This window comes from Mus caroli, unplaced genomic scaffold (assembly GCF_978045245.1).
Source record: "Mus caroli unplaced genomic scaffold, Mus_caroli_1 scaffold_5, whole genome shotgun sequence".
Lineage (NCBI taxonomy): Eukaryota > Metazoa > Chordata > Mammalia > Rodentia > Muridae > Mus > Mus caroli.
Window position 1 is genome coordinate 117,842,400 of NW_028227260.1, and position 24,608 is coordinate 117,867,007.

General features: G+C 42.1%; 1 protein-coding gene across 4 annotated transcripts in view; it reads right to left on the reverse strand.

The window, feature by feature from the left end:
* Positions 1-24,608, reverse strand: part of Tmem255a (transmembrane protein 255A) — a 55,911-nt gene that overhangs the window by 12,695 nt on the left and 18,608 nt on the right. For 2 of the 4 annotated variants that reach the window (XM_029473302.2, XM_021153272.3), the window contains exons 4-8: positions 23,732-23,821; positions 17,448-17,516; positions 15,614-15,685; positions 15,141-15,229; positions 5,756-5,918 (exon numbers count right to left, since the gene is read on the reverse strand). In XM_029473302.2, coding sequence (XP_029329162.1) covers positions 5,756-5,918; positions 15,141-15,229; positions 15,614-15,685; positions 17,448-17,516; positions 23,732-23,821 — 483 coding nt within the window. The remainder of the gene's footprint in view (positions 1-5,755; positions 5,919-15,140; positions 15,230-15,613; positions 15,686-17,447; positions 17,517-23,731; positions 23,822-24,608) is intronic. The other 2 variants (XM_021153274.3, XM_021153277.3) reach the window with 2 other exon arrangements.

Below are 24,608 nucleotides of genomic sequence, written 5' to 3' on the forward strand. Positions count from 1 at the left end.
GTCACATAGCATAAAAACCTGGAGTTCTCCATGCTAATGGGGTATCTAGATAGGTCCAGAGTGTTCAGCCAATGAGCTTCCCTTCCTGGGCATTCCTTCCCCAAACAGGTATTTAATCCTTGGTTCACCCTGAGTAAGATATATGCATTCATTTAACCATCAAATAAAGTAGTTTAAACAAGCAAGGATCATTTCTTCATCAAGGGGGGTGTGTTTCAATGTAAAGAGCAGAGCCTAAATCTCTGGGAGAAGGCAGAGCCTAAATCTCAGGGAGAAGGCCTTGTCTCTTCTAGTCCTTCTCTCTGTATTCTTTTTTGTTTGTTTGTTTGTTTTTGAGACAGGGTTTCTCTGTATAGCCCTGGCTGTCTTGGAACTCACTCTGTAGACCAGACTAGCCTCGAACTCAGAAATCCACCTGCCTCTGCCTCCCGAGTGCTGGGATTAAAGGCCTGCACCACCACCGCCCGGCTTCTCTCTGTATTCTTGGCACTCACTCAAAACCAAACTGGGTTCTGCTCTCATCTAGGCGTTGCCTTACTCTTCCTGCCAAGCATGTGGCTGCCCTAAGAGTAAGCTCTACCCAGAATCCATTCCTGTGCTACAGGGATACACAGACTGGTAACCATAGCAATCATCCCAGACTCCCCTGACACCTGGGAAAGCACAGACTGAGGACACCCATTATGGACTGTGGGGCTGTGTTCTGCCTCCCCTGAAGGCTCTGTTGTCACTCTGGGCACTCCATCGGAAGCAGACACTCAACCTCACACTTTGCCATCTTCCATGTCCTAGAGATCTCTCTTCCATTTGTGTGGAGAGCCAAGAACTGTCTGAAAGATGGATGTCTTCCTTCCTGTATGTATCGATACCACGTTAACCCAGAGCAGGAGCTACTTCTGCAGCAGTGAAAATGTGGGTAGGTTTTGGCAGCAGCACAGGTGAGCGTGCATCAGTGTATTGACAGGAAAACTCCATTAGATTCCACACAGTTCTGTTGCTTTGTTGCTTGGAGTGGGTTCCCTAAGGGTGTGAGATCTACAGGCATTACAATGCATCTCACAGACACCTCGGGTATGGGAAAGGCCTGAGATCTTGCCTTACTTTACAGAGGAAGAGCTCTGAGTGAGAAGTCCCGTTATCTCTCCACCAAAATTCCAAGAAGACATTTCTTCCCTGAGGAAGTAAGTACCAGAAAGTATGATTCTTTGGACTCCCATCCACCTGAAACATATCCTGCCGGCTGTTACAAAACAAAACTATTTGTCTAAATAAATCAAGTCTAACCACAGAAAAGTAACCCAACAATGTAAACTGTATGTGTAAAAAAAAAAAAAAAAATCCTGTGTCTTTAGTAGGTCACAGGTCCAGGATCTTTTCTGAAAGAAAGTTAACTGTTACAGGGAAAGAAGCACAGAAGAAACATCAAAGGAAGACCAAGTGAGTGAGTGTTGGAAAGCTGCTGGAGAGTGCAAGCTAGAGGGGATAGAGAAAATGGGCAGGGCAAGGGAGCACTTGGGGTCAAAGAGATGGGCTGGCATGATGCAACTTAGATGGCCAAAGGATGATCTGCTTCTGTTTCAAATAGAAAACAGGATTTTAAAGCATGTTTGTCAGTACTTATGTGTATGCATGCGTGTGTGTGTGTCTGTGTGTCTGTGTGTCTGTGTGTCTGTGTGTCTGTCTCTGTGTGTGTGTGTGTATGCGCACGCCTGCTTCCATTGAGATTCTGGAGCTCCAATTGTAAAATTCCCCTCCCCATTATTGATCACAAACTTTCTGAGCTCTAGTCACACAAAAGGTTCCTAGGAGGCACAGGAAATTGTGAAAGCACTCTTGCCTGGACCAAACTGGGTCTACTGAGACAATGGTCATGGACTTTGCAAAAAAAAAAAAAAAAAAAATGCCTCTTTTATTCTCTAACTTATCCTAAACCAGAGACGCCACTTAGGTACCAAATGCACGGATATATTATGGCTTTTTCAAGATTCATCTTAATCTTTATGTCTTTGATCAAGCAACTCTTCATTGGCCATTTCCTTAGGACCACTCTTGAGCACTTCTGGTTAAGGTGTGAAGACATCCTTTTTCATGTCAGAACTCTACAACAACTCTTAAAAAAAAAAAAAAAGTGGCTCCTAGTCCATTGTATGGAAGTGCTGCCAGTACCGGGCTCCTATCTTTCCATCAGCCTTGAGCCTCCCTACAGACTACAGAGCACTGAAATGAAGGAACAAACCTGCCAGGCACCAACTCCATTTAGACCTAAGCCAAGGGTTTTGTTTTGGCTCACACATTTATATTCTAGAACTTTCTACATCATGTTCTCATTTTGATGATATCATCTCCTTGGTGGCCTCATGTTCTACCCCCACTAGAATTCTCTTATTCCATGAAGTGACTATCTTTTGCCATGATCTTTGCTTTCTTTTTTTTTTTTTTTTCCTTTTCTCCTATGAGTGTTTGACAGAGCTCCCGGGCTTATGGTTTAATAACAGTCAGTATTTCCTTGGCTCTCCACCCTTACTGTTAAGGAAGCTCCTGAGCAAATAGCAGGTAGTGTTTGTTACAAAACTTGAAGAAGCAGAATAGACTCGGCAAATGTCAGTGTGAGGCAGGAGGGATGGGGTGGAAGGAGCAAGAGTTGATCTGGGCTATAATTCAAGTTCTGCTACTTAGTTCTGGGCAAATCTCTTGAGCCTACTTGATCTGTTTTCTCATATATTAAATGGTTTGAGTACTTAATAATCTACCTGAGGTGAGTAGCTAAGCCAGCTAACAAAGACTGAACAAAAATACATGCACAAAGCCCTTTTTAAAGACAACATGGCCACTATCAGAACTATCAATAGAATCCTCTATCCTTTGTACATAAAAAAAAAATAAATAAATAACTGAAGTGGAGAATTCAAAGATAAATCTATACATGTGAGCTTAATTGATTTTTTGGACAGGAGAACTAAAAGCCAAATGAGCAAATATCAGTCTCTTAAACATATGTGTTGTAGCCGGGCGGTGGCGCATGCCTTTAATCCCAGCACTCGGGAGGCAGAGGCAGGTGGATTTCTGAGTTCGAGGCCAGCCTGGTCTACAGAGTGAGTTCCAGGACAGCCAGGGCTACACAGAGAAACCCTGTCTCGAAAAAACATAGATAAATGACAGATAGATGATAGATAGATAGATAGATAGATAGATAGATAGATAGATAGATAGATAGATGTCAAAAGCTAAGATGTACAATTTTCCAGAGAAGGTATACAAATTGTCCACATGCACATGAAATAGGCCTGACATCATTGGCTATTATAGAAAGGCAAGTCAAAATTATAATGTTGTTCCTACTAAGATCTTTTGCTAATAGAGAAGCTAGAATTAATAGAGAAATAGAGTTAATATTAATATTAATATTAATAGAGTTAATAGAGAAGCTAGAATTCTTGTATACTATTGGCAAGAATATAAAATGATAATGGAAACTTATCAAATCATTAACTCAGGGAGGCTACATAATACAAGGTTTTAACACCTATGTGGCATATTAGCCAGCATAGTTAAAATGTTACTAACTGGGGCTAGAGAGGTGGCTCAGTGGTTAAGAACATGTATTGTTTTGGCTGAGGACCCTAGTTCAATTCCTAGTCCCCACAACAGGAAGGTTACATTTAACTGCTTCTAACTCCAGCTCCGGAAGATACCCCAAACCTCAGACACATATACATACATACATACATACACATAAATAAATAAATAAATAGATAGATAGATAGATAGATAGATAGATAGATAAAATCCTAGTTTTGAAATTACCTTATTTTTTAAATTATCTTAATTTTGAAAATAAACAAAAGGGGGCAAATTCTATCAGAAAATATGGAAGAAAAAGAAGAAGAGGAGGAGTAAGAGGAAGAAATGGAAGAAAAAACAGTGAAATTTTTAGCACTGTGACTTTGCGGGGTAAGATCAGCTTGCAGGTAAGTCCTCCAAAGAGGCATTCATTTGTCAAGGCCACCCCTCCACTGGGTCTGGAAAGCTCTTCCTATTCAGGAAATCCCCACCTGCTTATGAGACTTTTCTGGGAAAAGCCTCCAAAAAAGCCTAAACCTGGAAACACCTATGTCTCCTAAAACCTTCCTCAACTCCCTACCCCCAGCCCCCTAACCACCCCCCCAACAGGAAATCCTTCTTGTTCCTAGGGTGACCACCTTGTCAATACTTACCATACAGACTCCTTAGTGCTTGGGTTTTCTGAAGTAACAAGAGAAGAAATGACAAATATGTACAAGGGAAAGGGAGAGAAGAGAGACTGATAGATAGACTAGGGGTGGACACAGAAATGTTTTCATGACAGAGTCACCAGCAGGAACACCCAATATTCCTAAGCAGCTCAATTTTTCAAGGGACTCTATAACCAAAGCTCCATTGTTTCCTTTACCTTCAGGGCCCTTCATATTTACCATCACCACCTTTTGACTGTCTATCTAGAAAGCTATTCAGGATCCTGTTCCTTGGGGACCCGAAAGGGGACATGAACATCCAAGGGTCTATTAGTTGCTTATCTCACTTCTTGGATCAAAAGAAAATCCAGGGCTGGAGAGATAGCTCAGCAGTTAAGAGCACTGTGTACTCTTCCAAAGGTCCTGAGTTCAATCCCCTCAATCCCCAGCAACCACATGGTAGCTCACAACCATTCGTAATGACACCTGACGCCCTCTTCTGGTGAGTCTGAAGACACCTACAATGTACTTAGATATAATAATAAATAAATTTAAAGAAAAAAAAGAAAAGAAAAGAAAGAAAGAAAATCCCTTCTAGGCCCAAAATCATTTTCTAAGGATATGTGAAGCAGTGGTTTTCCAGCCCACCTACAGACCTGAATCACCTGGAGTGATCACAGGAATCCATTGCTAGATAGGTTCCCATTTGGACCAGCTGAGTAAGCATGTCTGGGGGAAGGATGCAAGCATGTGGATTTATTTTACTTTGGTTTGCTTTGTTTTTGATACTCCAGGTAATTCTAATATGAAGCTAGGTTAATAACCATGGCTCACAACTAACAGCTCCATAATTCGAGATTAAAGCTTACCAACATAAGCAAGTAACTTATGAGAAATATTTTGAAAGCAAAGAAAGAGGGTATCTACTGTTATGGAGGGAACATGCATTACTGAGGGTTCTGAGTGCTGTTGTGCATTTGCAGTCATGCACACAAATATGGAGAAGATTCCAAAGAGAGGAATAGGAATGTGGGTAGATGAGGTTGAAGGTAAGACCTGGCAAGCAGCTTAGCCTGGGGCTGAGTCTTCAGGTACAAGGGGGAAAAAAAGCCTAGATGCATTTAGTGTAGAAACTCTGTGATGGAATTCCTGTAGGAGACTAGCATTAATCCTGCCTACAGCTAAATATAAATCCCTTTCCTTCATTGTCCCCCAAAGATCAGCAAGGAGAAAACTAGCAAAGTTTCTACTAAAAGTGTTGTGGGGAGGTATGATGGATTGTTTACACAGGCAGAGTGAACAAGACGACTGGAAAAATCCCTCCCACTATTTCCTCAAGATACCAGGAAGTTCACGCTCACAAGAAATATATACAGATTGATGGCACTTGAGTTTGAGATATTTGAAGGTAGCTGCATAGGCTACATTCTGATTCCTCCCTTTAAATTACGGATCTCCATTGCCCCAAACATCCTAGCCTTGTTCGCCATCACCAAACAGAAGTCACTGTGAAGTGGGACGTGGGACATCATTTTCTTTCTTACCATATCCTTAAATCCCCCAAGGACCGCAGCAGTAATGATACCCAAGAACAGGCCAACAATGTTGAGGATGGTGGCAGACCAGAGTAGGTGGTACAGGTGGATGATGTCCTGGCAGCTGCTGACATCAATGTACTCATAGTAGCCGCCGGTGATTTCCACCCTGCTGCATGGGGAGAAACATAGTACAGTCAGTCTCCTAGAAGCAGAAAATCTTCTTCCCTTGCCCCCACCACTAGGACTTGACTACTGTGTAGCTCAGGGGAAAGAGCTGCCTAGGCAGATGGGGAGCTGTTGTAAAGGGCGTCATTGTAGTTTGCTTGGAGCATAACACAACAATAAATGGAAGTGTGGCTAGTGTTTATCTAAAACACAAAACCAAGTGTTGCTTGTCAGAGAGACTCTTGTAATCATCACTAACACTAATCCTAGATAGCATTTATTGACACGTATCATCTACTAGGTACAGCGTTACACATGTCAGTTCAGTAAATCTCGCCTCTCTGATATGGTAGCTACTAGTTACATGTGGCTTTTTTTATTAAGTACATTTTAAGGTTCAAGCATTTAGTCTCCTCGTGTTTCAAGTGCTTCATAGTCATATGTAGATAGTGTCTATTGGACTAGACAGAACATATCATAAACCACTCCTATTATCACAGCAATGCCTGTCTACAGTAGTCTCCAAGGTCAATCGGCAATTCTAAACCCGTGGGTCACTTCCCTCTTGAGAGTTTAATGACCCTTTCATAGGGTCACTTAAGACCATTGGAAAACAGATATTTACATTATGATTCGTCACGGTAGCAAAATTAGTTATGAAGTAGCAATGAACATAATTTTATGGTTGGGGGTCACCACATGAGGAAGTATATTAAAGGGTCACAGCATTAGGAAGGTTGAAAACACTGAGGTAGATAATGTTAGACTCTCACATTTCAAATGATGAAACTGAAGCACAGGGAGGGTAAGGACCTTGGCTAAATCATAAGTGGTAAAGCTGAAATCTGTTTCAGGCTTCAAAGATTTCAGTATCTCCCCAATTAAAACCAACCAAATAGTTCCACCACCACTACCACCACCACCCCGCAAAATCCCTGTGTGCTAACATACTACTAAAACTGAGATGTAACACAGAACTCAGAATACCACATCCTTGGAGAGGTCCACCCTGGCCACTTTGTCTGAAGATGCGTACAGTGAGCCTAATTAGTCTGAGTCACATCACTTGGTCCAGACTGATTTATACGCTCCCTGCACAGATCCCTATGTGAAGGACATAATCCCTGCAGGTTCTGCATCTGCCAACTCAATCTGCCATGGATTGACTATTTAAAACATGGATCTCTATTGAATATACATAGACCATTTTCTGTCATTAGTCCATAAATAATACAGTATAATGCCTCATGACATTTACAACTAGGAATTATAAGTAATTTAAAAGCAATTTATAATATACAGAAGGCTTGTGTAGGTTATGTGCACACAGTATCCATTTCATACAAAGGACTTCGGCATCTATGGCTTTTTGTATCAGTAAAGGAGAGGGCCTAGAATCAATCCTTTCCTCATGTCAAGAGATGGATGACAAGATAATAAACTCACTAGTTCAGTAAGCTGAACTTAGGTGCAATAATTTCTATAGTCTATCTCTGCTCTTTCTGGGCTGAACAGACATGAGTTCATATCTCATTTAAAAAAAATCATGCAACTACCATGCATAACACACATTTGGTGCTGCATAAATACTCTATAAATGAATTCAATAGAAATCCCTATCCACTGGGATATTGCAAAGCAGGTAACCTGAAACATTGTGTGTGTGCGCGCGCACGCACACACAAACACACGCTTACAGGAGCATCAGAGAACACTGGATTCCTGAAACTGGAGTTACAGGCAAAAAAAAAAAAAAAAAAACTGACCTTGGTTCCCCTGGCAACCATATCAAGCAGTTCACAACTGCCTGTAACTGCAGTTAACCATTAAACTGTGTCTCCAGCAGGCCCTCATGGTAGAATTTTAAGGGTAATTCAATTCATCTGAAATTGAATTGAATTTTAGTATTTTTATGAATCTATCAGGAGATCCCATTCATAAGCATACTTTGAGTTTCTCCTATGAGTTGGCACTGATGATGGGGAAGGAGAGTGTACACATTTTTTACTACCCCCAAAAGATGCAACTGTACAGGTTCAATCCCTTTGAAAAGGGCAGCTATGTGTCTAAGGGTGAGTGTGGGGTTGTAGGAACACACTAGTGACTTGGGACTGCCTTCTGACACATCCTTCCGATTATCTTTACCTACCTCCTAATCTACTGTGAGTAAGTGGATAGTGCGTGTAGAAAGGCATTATGCTCTAGCAAACCCTGAAGTCTGGCTGCATTACATACATAATACATAACTTATTTGCTGCCTGACAGAAACATTCTTAACTTCTCTGAGCCTGGGAGATTTAATAAGAATGTGCATTATGGGGCCAGGAAACGGCTTAGTGTACAAAAGGCTTCTCTTGTAGGCTTGATGACCTGAATTATAGCCTCAGAATGCACATTTAAAAAGCCAGATGTGGTGGCAGCTGCAATCCCAGCTCTCCTATACCAAGATGGAAGGTGGAGCCAGAACTCTCCAGAAGCTGTGGACCAGCTAGCAGAGGCAGAAACAAGAGAGGTCTTGTTTCATTAAGATAGAAGGTGAGAATTGACTCCAGAAAGTTGTGTTCTCATTCCTCTCTCTCTCTCTCTCTCTCTCTCTCTCTCTCTCTCTCTCTCTCTCTCTCTCTCTCTCTCTCTCCACACACACACACACACACACACGTTAAAATTTAAAAGACTGCGTACAAAGCAGTACTTTAGCCCATAACAAATAGAAACATTTTTTTTTCTTATGAAAGCCGCTATCTGGAAACATAATTTCAGACCTTTGAATTACATGCTTAAAGACACTAGTGCTGTAAGGACACATGCCCCAATAAGGAACCGTGAGACGTTCCTTTAAGAGTATATAATAATTTGTGACTTGATTTGTGCTCAGTGGTAGAGCATTTGCCTAGCATGTAACAAGTCATATACACAAGTTAGTCACCTCAAAAAAGAAAAAGTAGTCAGTTTTCCAGAGGGGATAGTTGGTTTTGGTTTGAGTGGGTTCAGCAGCTATTTCATTTTTAAAATCTGACCCATGAAACAAAAGAAAGTTAATGATTAATTATAGTATGGTTTTTTAGCAAATTAATGTGGTTTGCTTCTGGTTAAGAATCATGATTTCATTTGGTCCATTTTCTGTGAAAAAAAAAATCCCTAAAATATTTCCCTTGTGCCCCCAAGACTGCAAGGCCCTCCCGGCAGACTCTGCCAGTGCTCAGTTCAGCTTCCTAAAATATGTCTGAAAACTTAAAGCCATTCATTTTTCTCAATTTTTTTTCACGGCTTTTCACAGTCAGCAAGGTGAAACACAAAACGATCCGGAGCTGATGAAAACGTTCAGTGGGGAAAGGCACTTGCTGCCGAACCTGACGACTCAAGTTCAAGTCCCAGAACAGCTTCCACAAGCTGCCATCTGATGTGTCCAAAGTTCCATCTGCCATAATCTTGGTTAAAAATGGATTCTATACTCTCGCTAGGCTGCAGTTCTTAGCAGGCCCAGACTAGAAATGCTGGGAGCTTACTCAAAGACTGTTCTCCACTTTTTTGATTCAAGAAGGTACTGTCTTCAGTTTCCTGCCTGTCCAAACCCCGCCTTTGGCTCAAAGCTTTGACACGGCCTTCTCAAGGGCCGCAGTGCCCACCCACTAGATTTTCCCTAAGCCTCAGACAGACTTTCCTTTTCAGTTGGTTGTTGTTAGTTTTTCATTTAAGCTAATATATATTGAGAGGTTGCTTGGTACTGAGTGCTGTGCTACAACCAAGCCCAAGGCCACCACGATGTCTCTGTCCAACTTGTAACCTCTCAAAAGCAAGGGCCATCTCTTATAGACATCTCTTTGTGTCTCTCTTACTGCCTAGAACAGCATTAGAAAGATTGAAGACCACAGATTGATACATAGTGAATGAGTAACGAGGGCATTGACCAGGCTTGTTTCTTTTTGAACTCCACTTCCTGGGTTGGCCCAAAGAAGCAGAAAACCTGGGTTCAAATCTCTGCTTAAACACAGGAAATGGCAGTTGATCTTGAGGAAAACAGGAAGGCATCTTTCTGCTCTTCAATAAGACAATAACTTGGAGTGGTAATTATTACTTCTCCTCTTGTCTTCTCTCTTTCCCCCTCCCCCTCTGTCTCTGTCTTGTCTCTCTATCTGTCTCTGTCTCTCCCTCTTTCCTCCCTCCCTCCTCCCCTCTACCCCCAATTCTCCTTATTTTTAAATTCCCCTTCTGGTACACTTAGTTTCTGAAGAGCACAATAGCCCCTGGCACATAGTAGGAATGTCATAAAGGTTTGCTAGAATTGCTGAGGAGTGGAAGTAAGCTGGCCTCTATCACTGTGCTCCCAGCGGAGGAAACAAACCACTCCATTTCCTTTAGGTTACTCGCTAAAAACCAATGATATTGACTTGACCTCTCCAAAGATGAGTGAGTTAGATGGGAGGCAGAGATGCTCTAAGAGGCTGCCGCAGAGAAGCTGTGTCCTAGAGAAAGCCATCTTCCTGCACAAGGCTAAATGGAATAATCTATGTTTGGTATTAAACCTCACCACCCATGACGTCAGTGAAGGTCTGCGGGTTCGAGGGGACAGTGGACACTCTGTTTCTGTAGCGATGTACAAATGACTGCCTGATGGTTTCTGTTCCCACTTTTTTTTTTCTTGGCCTCCTTTCCAGGAAATGGACTGGAGGAGCTGGCAATTGATTAAAAATAGGCTTCGTGTGAGAAAAAAACAAATACGCATTCGGCAAAATTAAAGTCTCCAAGCCTCAGAATGCTGGTTGCCAGCTATATTTGGCTCTGGCTGCAAAAACCCCTGGGTCAAGGAAAAAGCTTTCCCTTCATTGCAAGTCTGTCCCCTATTTAGTCTTACGGCTGTTTTCTGAACTGATGGAAACGTAAGCAAGTCCTTTTCTATTGGTTTTGCCCTTGGGATCTTGGCCACCCAGACTTGAGAAAGTAGATTGACAGATGCTTGGGCTTCTAAGTACAGGGCAGGTTAAAGCTACTCCGGAGCTCATAGAGCTTTAGAAACAGCATGACCCATATCTGTTGCCTTGTCTGATATTTTCTTTTCCTGGTGAAAAGAAGATTTTGTTTTGATTTTCAACAAATGTCCCTCTATTTTCATCAGCTCTTTAGTCATGCCTAACCCTGTGCTGACAAAATGGAAGCGTGTCCTCTGCCCTGTGCAAGTCCACAGTTTAGTACAACTTCTTAACAAATTCCTTTCTTATGTGGTTCATTTACATAATAGTATACTACACAGATACTAAAAACAAGGACATCCTGAACTTTGCAGGTAAATGGATGGAACTAAAAAATACCGTCCTTAGTGAGGTAACCCAGACACAAAAGGACATGTATGGCATGCATTCACTAATAAGTGGATATTAGCCAAAAAAAAAAGTATAGAATACCCAGGATGCAATCCACAGACCCAAAGAATTCAAATAGTAAGGAAGACCCAAGGGAGGATGCTTGAATGTCACTCACAAGGGGGAATAAAATAGATATCAGAAGTGGATGGAGGGAGAGAATTTGGTGGGAGAGAGGGTGGGGAGGGGAATGAGGTGGGGGTTCAAGTGTGGGTAAAGGAGGAAGGCTGGGTGAGAGAACAGAAATTGGGGGGGAGAAGCTCTGGGACAGGAGAGACTCATGGGCACGACCCTTAGCTGAGACTCCTAGCAGTTGTGGATATGGAGACTGAAGTGTCCACCTCCTAAAGCTAGAGGGGACTTCCAGTGGAAGGAGGGGGATGCCAACCTACCCACTAAACCTTGCACCCAAAATTTGTCCTGCCTAAAAGTTGTTCAGGAACAAAGATAGAGCAGAGAATGACAGATGTCCAAACAATGACTAGACCAATCCCATAGGAGAGAGTCAATCCCTGACACTATTAGTGATGCTCTGCTATGCTTGCAGACAGGAACCTAGCATAACCATCTCCTAAAAGGCTTCATCCAGGAGGAGACAGAAACAGATGCAGAGACCCACAGCCAAACAATAGGTGGAGCTTGGGAAGTCTTATACAAGAGTCAAGGATAGCATTGAGCAAATTGGCATGGACAAGGACATTTCAAGAAAACTCAGAGTCAACTAACTTGGGCCCATGTGAGCTCACAGAGACTAAACCACCAACCAAAGAGGATGCAGGGGCTAGACCTAAGCCTCTTACACATTTGTAGTAGGTGTGTAGCTTGGTCTTCTTTTTTTTATATTTAAAATTATTTAATAGACATGAATACATAGAAAACAGTTTTGAGACATGGGTGAGATCAGAGTGGTTGGAATTATGTGTAGCTTGGTCTTCATGTGAGTTCCCCAACAATTGGAGCAAGTGCTTTCTCTTGAGTGTTACCTACCTTTGGTTCTCCTTCCCTTGTTAGCATTTCTTTTAGGCTCCACCCCACAGTTACCTGGCAACAGCCAGGTATGCCTGACTCAGTATAAAAGGAGCTGTTTGCCCCCTCCTCACTCTCTCTTATTCTTTTATCCTTTTCCCCTCTTTCCTCTCTGTCCCTTCTCTCCCCATTCCCCTCCCCCATCTCTCTCTGCCTTTCTGTCTCCCTCAACTCCCCTCCCCATGCCCTAAATAAACTCTATTACATACTATACCCGTCATATGGCTGGTACCTCAGAGGGAAGAGATGCCTCAGCATAGACCCACAGAGGCACCCCCTTTCACCATACAGCTACCAAACATATTCCTTGTTCTTTCTTTCTTTTTATAAAACACCAACACCCCTAGCTGGGCTACATTGTCTGGCCTTAGTGAAAGAGAATGTGCTTAGTTAGTCCTGTTATGAGATGACTTACCAGGGTGGGTGGGTACCCAATGGGAGCCTCCCCTTCTCTGAGGAGAAGGGGAAGGAGGAATGAGGGGAGGGCTTGTAAGAGTTAAAAAAAAAACAAAAATATTTAAAAAGTATTTCATAAACTAGAAAAAATCCTTCCTTAAAAATAATACTGGTAAGAGTTGCTTTATGAAAGTCAGTTATTGTGAAATTTAGATTAACAAAATAGATAAATTGAGTTTGAGTCTCCACTGAGGGTAAAAATAGAAAATATTCACCTGTGGCTCAGATAAATGAGATTTAAGTAACCTTTTATTATTTTCTAATCCTTTTTCTGAAACATGACTATTGTGGAAGCAAAGGTATGTTTGTGTGTGTGTGTGTGTGTGTGTGTGTGTGTGTGTGTGAGTGTGTGTGTGTGTGTGTGTGTGTGTGTGTGTGTGTAATAGATCACTTTTTAGATCTCTCCATGGGCTTCCAGATCTCAGATTCTATTCAATTCATGACAGCTCCCAGCCCCTACCCCTTGAGGCAGGCAGGAAGGGGGAGAGAGGGAAAGAGAGCAGCAAGGAAAGGGGGAAGACAGCAAGGGAGTAAACAGGAAAAGGGAGGGAGAGAGAAAGAAAGAGAGAGGACAAGAATGGAGGAAGTCAGCCGAGGAGGCCAACATGAATAATTATATATCGACCTTCCACCTAGATAGTCCTTATACCTCCTTTGAGTCTTTGAATTTCTCTTCCTCTACTGTTAGACAGTCCAAGGAAATGAGATTGGTATTAGCAAAAAAGGTGAAAGGCCCAGTGAGCTCTCCCCCTTGCTGCACTCTGCTTCCAGCCTCTCAAGTTTTTAATCCTCAAACCAGAAAAACTGGTCCCAGAAGAACCACTGACAGGAAGAGAGTGTGTACACTGCTTCCCTTCAGGCCTCTCTATCTACATCCATCCACCCCTCCTGGCCTAGTTCTTCCCTCCCTCCCTTGGTCTTCAGCTCTCCTACACAAAGTCTGAAAACAGTCATGCATAGGAAAGCATTGGCTAACAATATGTTATATGAAGGGCTATTCTGCATCACATTGTCACACCTCTCTTATAATTCTAAGTAATCCTTTAAAAAAAAACCCTCCTACTTTTATTGCATCCCAGTCATCTGCAGTGTCTACCTATTCATTTTCCATGTTGTATACCTCCATAGCTCCCAAATGCCTACATGGTCAAGGCCAAAGTCTTTCCTGTAGACAGTAGGTTCTTTGACATCTGACCCTGGTTCCTGCTTTGTGTTCACCTCCTCTGATATTTTCTATGGTTCCCTCCACTTCTTAAGTCCTGACAACTTGCAAACATATCTTCCCCACCTCCACATGCTTTTAGTTCATATCCTAAACTCTTCCTTATCCTTTGTCCTTCATTATGCCATCAGAGTCCTTGCTATATCCACTGATGCTCCCTGTGCTATTATGTTCACACATCAGTTGTTCATCTATTTGCCTTTCCTACTAGTCTGACATCCGTATTCTTAGTACCTAATGCTTTGAAAAAATAACTGCTGTAATCCTAATTAGAAGGCAGAGTTCGGATTGTTTAGTATAACTGGCACCAACCCTGCTTCAGAGGCTTTATAATTTGCTGTCCCCTTGGCTTACAAACTCTTTTCTTGGTTATCTTCTTGATAGGCTTTCCAGGTTTCTTCAGGTCCCTTCACACATGAAACCTTAAAGAGACATCCCATGCCTACTTTGTGTACACAGTTTCTCCCTCACTGATGTCTTCCTGCTTCACTTTCCTTTGAAACTCTATTCACACCTAACATTACATTATGTATTATATGTGCTTATATTCTCTCCTCTGCTAGAATATAAGCCCCATGGGACAAAGACCTTTGCTTTTGTCACTGCTGAATCCTTAGTGTGTAGAACACAGCCAGGCACCGAGAAGGTGTCCGAGAATATTTGTTGAATGTACAAAAAGTGCTGGATTCAATTACTACTTGTATATTCAAGTCCTATATGACCTTTAGCCAATTGTGTCTTCCCTCTGAGCTTCACTTTTCTTTCACGTGATGACGACTCTCCAGACTTTATAAATAAGAATGAACTATAAGGCCAGGCGTTGGTGGCTCATGCCTTTAATCCCAGCCCTTGGGAGGCAGAGGCAGGCGGATTTCTGAGTTCGAGGCCAGCCTGATCTACAGAGTGAGTTCCAGGACAGCCAGGGCTACACAGAGAAACCTTGTCTCGCAAGAAAAAAAAAATGAATGAACTATAAGGAAAATTAAATGAGATACCATTTGTGAAAGTAGCCAGTGTGGTGCCTTGCACAGAGAAAGCAGGTAGTGCCTGTGAGGTAGAATCTATGACAGACCAATAGCCACTACTTCACCTCTCACCAGTCTTGGCTCTCTTAGCACCCAATAGGGTCAAACAATGGCTTCTGTGCTCATGGCACCAGACTCACTTGCCACAGTTGTAGAGGTCACAGCAGAAGCAGGTGTTGCCCCGGATGCGAGGTGTGCAAAGTCCACGGCTAAGTTGAGGGCAGTTCACCTGAGGACACAAAACAATAGTGGGAGAAGCTAGCACTGGAAAGGATTGGTCCTCTGGAATTGAAATATGAGTTAGTGACCAATGGAGACATAAATGATATGCACATACCCATGCAAACGAAAGATGGGGCTAAGCAGAAAGGTACCTGTGCTTGTGCATAAAGCAAGCACCTGTGTGTCTGAGATTCTGGCTAGCCCCATCCACAGTCCTTCATACCCCATTCATACAAGGTAGAGGAGAGGAAGGACAGATGGAACAATATATTAAATGGATATTAGGGAATGAGTATATGAAGGATAAGAAAATCAGGACACAAGAAGAAAGAGGATCTGGTACAAAGGAATAGAGAGAAGCCATTACATGCACACTGAAGTACAATAGTACCTCTTTAACTGCCTGGGTAAGGTTCCTCAAAGCCCTCGTAGAAGGAGTAATTTTGGATGAGGAAGTTATGACCTTATACAGGAAAAATTGAGTTAAGAGAGACAGGATTATAAGCAAACTTGTGGAAACTGTTATTAATATTTGTGCAGTTGGCAAATTAACACAAGAAAGCTATCACAGTGAAATCGAGAGAATTGCTGTAATAGGATTCCATGGTCTGAGTTTGCAGAAACATTTTTCAAAACTAAAACTGTAAGGCACAGTCTGCATTTACCTTCTCTCGCTTGCAAGAATGTTTTTCAAGTTCCCTTCGCAATAAGGGTGTAGCAAAGTACTTTCACATTTGTTTGGCTTTGTTGCAGAAATATTCATAGTAAACAGGCACTTTTCTTCATATTGGGTCTTTCATCCAAGTGTCTGTTGCCTTTTGATATGCTGATAGCACATACACACACATTTTATTCCTCCTTCTAACCCAGGAACAATTAGAAAAATAGTAACTTTGTGGTTGCTAGCCGAAAATGGTGGGAATCAGATGGTACTGTCATAATAAAGGCATTTAACATCCATGCCTTGGGAGCAAGACTATGGCTTTGTCTAACTCCAAGGACACCACTCACTCCTGTTAAATTTCATGTAAAGTGGCTCCCCGGGAGGTTGTAGGATATAGTAGCCATTTTGCCTCAGCCTTTCATTTTTCCTTTCCAGTCACAGGTGTGCTATCTTTTAGTGTTATTTCTGTAATCGTTCTTCGTTCTTTGAAAAGTTCGTACAAAGAATTTCCTATTTGTCCTCTTTCCTAACTCATCCTATGCCCATTTCCTACTTCCCTACCCACCCAACTTTGTCTCCTCCCCTCTCTATCGAGGCTGAGATTGGTGTTGCAAATGTACTCTTGGTTGGATCCTCACAGTGAACGAACGATTTTCATTTTGAGGTTAGCAGAGTACCAACTTGTCAACGTTCCCAGAAACATAGGTAGAATTTCATATGTTGGAATCCACTGGTTGGGAGGGGGTTGTGATTTGCTGAAATGAAAGTACATGCCCCCTCTGCCCCCACCCCAAAGTTGCCACTGCTACTGCTTCTAGCTGAAGCAACAGGGAACACAGGGCATGTGTGGGACAAGAAAGAAATACTCTCCTGAGCCTACTCAAGATCACTAGGCTGGCCTCTTAGACTAACAAGCTGGGCCTCTTTAGAACCTTGAGATAGACCAGATTGCTCAGTTATCCTGATCTGAACTCCAGAGCATTCCATGCATGGCATTCAGGCTCTGCCTTCTTAGCACAGTGTCTTGGTGGGATTCATATCTTCTTCCAGCTGAACCCCAAGTCCAGACAACTGAATCAGTTTTGGCAGAAATGGGGGAGGGACACACAATGAGAGACTACTGGCTAGGGTCAGAGGGCCAGCCTATGTCCATAGAACAAAAGTAATCTGATTAGGCCTCATGAGGCTCCAATCTATGACATGTCCTCAGAAACACTGTGCTTTGACCCACTGAACAAATAGCTCAAAACACCTACTAGCGAACCTTGTGTCTGTGGAAAGAAATAATATAGAAAGAGTGTTTCATGGCTTAAGAGTTGTCTTAGCAGTTAAGAGCACTTGTTGCTTTCGCAGAGGACAGGGTTCGATTCCCAGCATCCACATGGTGTCTCATAACTATGTGTAACTTCAGTACACATGTGGTGCACATACATACATGCAGGTAAGACACTCATATGCTTAAAGTAATACATAAATCTATTTTTTGGTAAAGAAAGGCTGTTTCAGATGAAACAAGGGACTTTCCCATGGGGTAAAGACATGCAGCATCGTTGTGGCTCACCTCCTCAGCTTCCCTCTGTGATGTCTTGGGAACATAGTGGCACCGGTTAGCATAGAGTGGTTTCAAATCCTATAAAGGGAAACACCAAACCAAAAGGGTTTTGGCTTTGTAAAGTAAAACTTCAAGAGCCCTGTTTGCTAATATAAGATTTGAAAACACACACACACACACATACACACACAGAGAGAGAAAGAGAGAGAGAGAGAGAGAGAGAGAGAGAGAGAGAGAGAGAGAGAGAGAGAGAGAGAGAGAGAGAGAGAAAGGCAGTAGTTTAGGTTAAATTCTAAAACCTATTGGGGGCCTGAGAATATATGGATCTGGATCAGGCAAGATCATTCTAATAACTGCTTTCTGTTGAACTACTTCAGTTAATGAAAAACCAGGAAGATTGATTGAAAAATGAATCTCTTAAAATTTCCTCCTTGGTTTTTTTTTCCTTCTAGGCTTTGTCTCCTTGCAGACAGTCCCTAGGGAGCAAGATCCAAAACTCCATGTTATTGCAATATTGCACTTCTAAATAGAGAGAGCATGGCTTTAACTATGAAGTCTCATTATCACCTGTGGACTAGATAAGGGCTGGCTGATTTGTGCTCCCTGCTGTTATTTCCATGCCTTTTCAAAAGGAAGAGGCAAAGAAATCACTGGCTGGAGGATGGGCAGCTTCTTAATTGGCTGTAGATTTTAGCTCACCTGGACTACGAGCCATTTTCACTCCCCTACACAGATAGGTAAAGTCGGAAAACTCAAAAAGGTACTTCTAGAGCAAAAGAGAGGGGAAAAATTAATGTGGAGATCAAGGACAATTGATTGACTCTGCTCACTTTTGAATGAAACTCTCTCTCTCTCAGGCATGAGTGTAAGAAAGAAGAGACAAGTCAGCTATGCCTGAAAACGTGTAACTTGTAACTGAAAAGGCTGTCATTTGCACAACTGACGCTAAGCATCCCTGTGTAGTAGGGGGTCTTGGGTCAAAGTCACATTAGCCTAAGACACTGGTTTATGCAAAATGGCCTTAGGGGCTTAGTTCAAAGTGCCCAGGCAGAAAGGATTTATCTTTTGCCTTTCCCCTTCTGCCTTATTTCCAACCCTGGTGGTTATTTTCCCTGGACCTGTGATTTAGGATCCCCATACTTGGCATTGAGTGCCTCTTGCCTTCCATTCTGTGACCCCATCGATGACCTTGGACTTTCCATTAGCTCATGCTCCATAATTTTCTTCACTGTTCAGTGTTACAAAAGTGCATGGCTGTTAACTCAGGCTGGAGTCAGACTAGAAAGGAAGGAGGACTCTCATGCTCATAACTGGGAGGACTTAGTTTCCACGTTGGAGTAACAATATATTCGTTATTACTGTGCTCAAGGTTTGACCAAAGTGCTGGCCATAGCCCTTTATGACCTGGTTTTCCCATTCAGCTTAAACGAAGACAGGGATGCAGGTTGATTGCCCACTTACTATGTCTGGCTGCTATTCTACACGTAATCCCCTCAAGAAGGGCAAGAACAGGCAACTCAGGGGTGAGCAGAGGTCCCTGAACCTGAGTTTGCAACCTCTTTAGCTTGAAGGACTGCCAACCTTGGCAAGAAGGGATGGAAAAGGGCACTGCTATATATTAGATGACTGCTGTGCACCAAGCCCTTTTAGGACATATTCTTGCCTATTAGTTTCACTTTATTTCTAACCCTGAAAGGTAAATTTCTATTATAGACACTTGGGAGAGAGAGAAGTTACGACCCAACAGAGAAAAAGTGACAGAGACAGAGAGACAGAGAGAAACCAAGGCTGCAGGGGAATGTGGCCTGACTTCCAAGACAGAAAGGCAGCTAGTGGATCTGTGATTTAACAGCATCATGATACCATCAAAATCTATAAAATATACTATCACAAGTACAACTCACCAACTATAAAATTCACAAAGGGGCTTAGGTTGTTGTGGTAGTTAATAATGATTACTAACTTGACAAGATCTGGGGTCACCCCTGAGATAAGCCTCCAGGCAAATCTGTGAGAAATCATTTAGGGTAGCATATGATCATGCCTGTGAGTGATGATCTTGGTTAGGTTAAGTGAAGCAGGAAGACCCACTCTGAAGGACCAGTGGCAGCATCTCCTGTGCTGGGTCCTGCACTGAGAATAAGTAGAAAGGGAGCAGAGAACCAGCGTTTCTCCTTCCTGCTTTCTGACTGCCGATGCAATGTCACCATAGCTTCAGGTTCCTGCCACCATGACTTTCCTGCCATGTACCCTACCTGTGCCCTCAAACTGTGAGCAAAACTAAACCCATCCATAAGTTGCAATTGTCATGGCATTACTACAGCAACAGGAAAAGTAGCTAAAACTGTGATTATCACAGAGAACTTCCCAATAAATAGAGGCTGGGAGTTTATTCACCGTTGCTTTCGATTGAAGCCAATGGTCTAAAATATTGGGCCCATAAGGGAAATACAAGTCAAAACCACAATGAGGTACTGCCTTACGCTCATGAGCACAATCAGATAATAATGGAAATTGGTGAAGCTGTGAAGAAATCAGAATCCTAATACACGGATGGTGAGTATAACACAGCGCAGCCATTTTGGAAAACAGTCAGGCAGTTCCTCAAATAATTAAACACAGTTATCATATATCCTAGCCATTCTGCTCCCAAGCAGAAATGAGAATGTAAATATACCCATTCAGAAACATGTGCTCAAATGTGAACTGCATCATTGTATATAATTGTAAAAATGGAAGAAACAACCCAAATGTCCATCAACTGGTGAATGGACAAACAAAATGTGGTATATTTATATAGTGTACCATTAGTACACCAGAAAAAGGAATGAAGCATTGATCCACAAAAACATTATACTAAATAAAAGGAGCCAATCGTAAGTTCCACATGTAGAGTTCCTTTAGTATGAAATGTTTAATATAGGAGTATCTATGATGGTGAAAGCATAGTAGATGTTGCTAAGAGTTGGGGAGGATGAAGAGACAGGCTATAATAGACAAAGGATATAAGGATTCTTTTGGATATGAAAAAAATCTAAAACTGTTGTCTCCGTGCAACTGTGAATATACTAAAAAAAATTTAAACATTATGAGTGGAAGAAAAAAGAAGAAAAGAAAGCCATTTTAGCTCATGATGCCATCAAAAGCTACGGCAGGCTTTGGAGCCACTAGGCCTATGTTACCATGGAAACTGTCTCAGAGTGAGTACTGCTTGTCAATTGGGGATAATGATGCCAGCCCTACTTATCTCACAGGATTGTTATAGGTCTCACATGAGGTAATAGATGTGAGGACACACTGAAAAGCTAAATGTAATACATAAAAACAATTAGTGTTACTAGCATGTTTCCTATTGAATGCAAAATAGCATGTACACTATGATTCACTGCAAACAACAATACAAAAACATGTATATATTCAGAAAGTAATATGCCAGGACCACAATAATTGCTATGTTAGGAGACAGAATTGTAACCATTATAAGTTACTGATATATCATTTAGGAATAAAAAACAAAACAAAAACCAGGTGAATAAAAGATGGCACCACTGAAGTCAGAATATAGAAATCGGATGAATGGGATAAAATTTATATTTCTTTTCCTGACCCTCAGAAAAAATAAATAAGAGAAAGGGCATCTCTCTCCCATACCTTATTATTTCCTACCTAGATTATTTCCTAAGCTACTATTTCAGAGGTAGACTAGGTGATAACACTAACGCTATGATCTCCTTTGATCTTGCCAAACATGGGGCTGACTCTTCTGTCTGGAAGAGGACTCCAAGAAGGAGTGTCACTAAAAATACTGTCTTCCTCATGCACATCTACTCACATCCTTGACCCCGCTCCAAATGACCTTAAATTAACAACGAGCCCATGACTAAAGTGCAACAACATGCCTTGTGACCCACACAGAAAAAGTTGGTAAGCTAAATTTTCTCTAAGTCAACTATTTTCAAAAATACAGTTTCCAACGGTTCACAAAACATCTTCATTTTCAAAAGTTTAGTTCAGTTGAAAGACTGAGTTTACTCCAGTGCTTAGCTGCTATCTCCTGCTCTTGATTTTGGTCTTTGGAGAACATTAGAGCTACTTAATGATTTCCTAAGCTCAAGGCTCTTTTTGTTGTTTTTCTCATCCCCTTCTCCCACTGAAAATCATTTTTTTAAAGATTTATTTATTATTATATGTAAGTACACTGTAGCTGTCTTCAGATGCACCAGAAGAGGGCGTCAGATCTCATTATGGGTGGTTGTGAGCCACCATGTGGTTGCTGGGATTTGAACTCAGGACCTTTGGAATAGCAGTCAGTGCTCTTACCCGCTGAGCCATCTCACCAGCCCCGAAAGGCATTTTTTTTAAATAAGCGTTATGACCACATTAGTATAAAAACAAATATATCTATGTTATGTGCCAAATTTTTGTCTCAAGCTAAAAGTTCACCATTTTCCTTCTTATTTGAGAAGAAATACTACCATTTTTGTGGCACTCTAAAATTAGTATGAGTTCTAGGCACTATGCTTACTGTGATTAATGGAAAAGTTGTTCCTGGGCCAGAAGTCTGGAACAGTGTGAAACACAACGTGGTAAAAGAAGGGCGGGAGCAGGAGGTGCTACCTAGGCTGCTAGTAGGGAGAAGGCATCAAGAGTCTTACCGCCAGCTTTGAACACTCTGAAGTATAAAACCAAGATTCCAAGCAAAACGCACCCACTTTCGACAACTAGTGTGGTTGGTAATCAAGCACTCTGTAACTGGATTTGAAGCCCATCCCATAGGAGGGAATCGATATTGGAACTCTGCTGCAAAGAGCATGGTGATGGAAGTCACAGGCCCTCAGGGAGACCTTAATTCCATTGTTAACTAAACTGACACAGTATTGAACCACCTTCTAAATATATATGTTTATACAAATAGGCAATTATCACTCTCAGCCTTAATCACCGAAGCCTTTCTTTCTAGTGAACTGTGATAAATGCAGAGATTTACAGTTGCAAAAGGTGTGAAAGATCACTGACAGTGGAGTGCTCAGTCCTAAACATAACATTTATATACCACACCCTCAAGGCTCAGGAAATACTGTAGAAGACGGGCAGAAAGAATGTAAGGGCTAGATGCTGTGGAGAGGCACGGAAAACATGCCCCCTTCAGAGGGAAATACACATTTTTTTCAACAATTACGAATGCGTTTTCTGGGTATGTACAAGAACGAGCCCATTAGCAGCTAGGCACGAATGTAAGAAAAGCCCAGGAAACCATAATCCATATTGCTGAATGATCCTGCTGGTAAATTCAGTTAAAAGAGGGTGTCATTGCTTTGTGTTATGTATCCATTCGTGATGCCCCCAGGTTGCAATGGATAGTCCCAATCAAATGGCCCCCTGATGTCTCTGAACAAATCAGAGGAGTCAGACACAAAAGCAAAAATTACGTATCTGAGAAAGGGACAGGGAGGGAGGAGTGGCTGTTGATAGGAGTGGGAGATAAAAAGAAGAGGGATGAATGCAGCAATCAAGATGCATTTATATGCATGCATGGAATTGTCAAAGAACTAAACTTAAAAGTGGGGAGCAAGGTCCTCTATACAGAGCTTAATGGATGTGCTCTTGGTCATAGAGATCTAGAGTTCAGGAGTGAAAACGGCCCTTATCCAATGCAGTTTCTGCAGAATGGGAAACATTTGACACCTGGACTGAAGGACTGAAGTCAGGGTGGGAGGTTTAGCTCTAAACTTTCTCCAGACATCCAACTTCATTATTACATCTCAACCACTGTCATAAGAATAGCAGTATTTGGGTACCTTTGTCCTCATGGTCTGTTCTTGTAGCTGTTGAAGGGGAGGTTAGTTTGGACCATGTGGCTTCCTGCTACAGAATCAAATGGTCTGTGTCTCTACAGTACCCCATCATGGCTGTCTAAGGCCATGATACTATCTTGCTGCTCTTTCCCTACCTTCAAGACATCCCCTTACCCCAATGCCTTTGTCTTTGTCTTTCCAAATTTTACACACCAAAGGGCTACGCCATCCGTATTGCCACTGGGAAGGGAAGTCTTCCCTGCTCTCTGGAGCCGGAGATGAACCACTATGGCACCCTGAAGTCTGTACTGCCAGTTTGGGTCCATTTTTCTAGATGCTTACATTCTTCACTGGTGTTCTCCCCTTGACTAGCAGCTATTGAAGACAAAGGCAGAGCTTCCTTCTCCCTTGTATGCGTGTGCCCCTCAAAGCACTCAGTGCACATTCAAGGCAGGGTTATAGCATTGCACAATTCAACTCAAGGTTAATAATACTCACAATGTGTCTGGCGGCAAAGACCCCATCAACTATAGCACAACAAAATGCTGCAATCACACCAAAGCTGATAAACACGATAGAAGCCACCAGCTGCAGGAGGGAACAAAAGGAACATGTCTGTTAGGCTTCCACTCTTGCTGCTTTGGGAGACTAGGTAATCCCCAAGAGACTGTCAGCCAAAGCAGAACTCTACTCTGTCGCTGACAAGGATGCTCTTTTTTTTTTTTTTTCAGTCATGCAGGGTGAGTGGGTATGGGGGTAGGCAGGGAGGAAGAGAAGGGGAAACTGAAGCATTTTTTAAAATATATTTCAGAGTAAGCTCAGAAATTCATTCTGTGAGAACCGAATGAAGAAGCTTGCTGGTATCGAGTATGCTGTCCATGGAGGAATTCGACTGCATAGCCCTTCCATCCTCAGATTCAGAAAAATGTTGGACCTTGGACATCATGTAATCCAACCCTGTATTTTACTTTTGTGGAAATGGAGACACGGTGAGGGGAACAGTGTCCCCAGTGTCTCTACTATGAGTCTATGAAAGAACTGATGATGCCCACCAGTTCCTGGCCTTTGATTTCTATACCCCTAACTCTGCGGCTTGATGACATAGTGGACACTGATAATAACAAGAGTGATTCTTGGGTCCTACATAACTCTGTATCATGTTATGCATGATTGAAGAAAAAGGATATTCAATGTACTACCAGTTAAATGCCAGAGAGATTTTGCAAGAATTGATGTCTCTGAAATGGGTAAATTTTTGTGTGGTCTATATAAAATTTTTCTTTCTTACTCTTTTTTTTTGGGGGGGGGGTCATGGCCTCATGTAGTCCAGGCTGGTCTCAAGTTTATTTTGTGGCTAAGTATCATCTTAAACTTC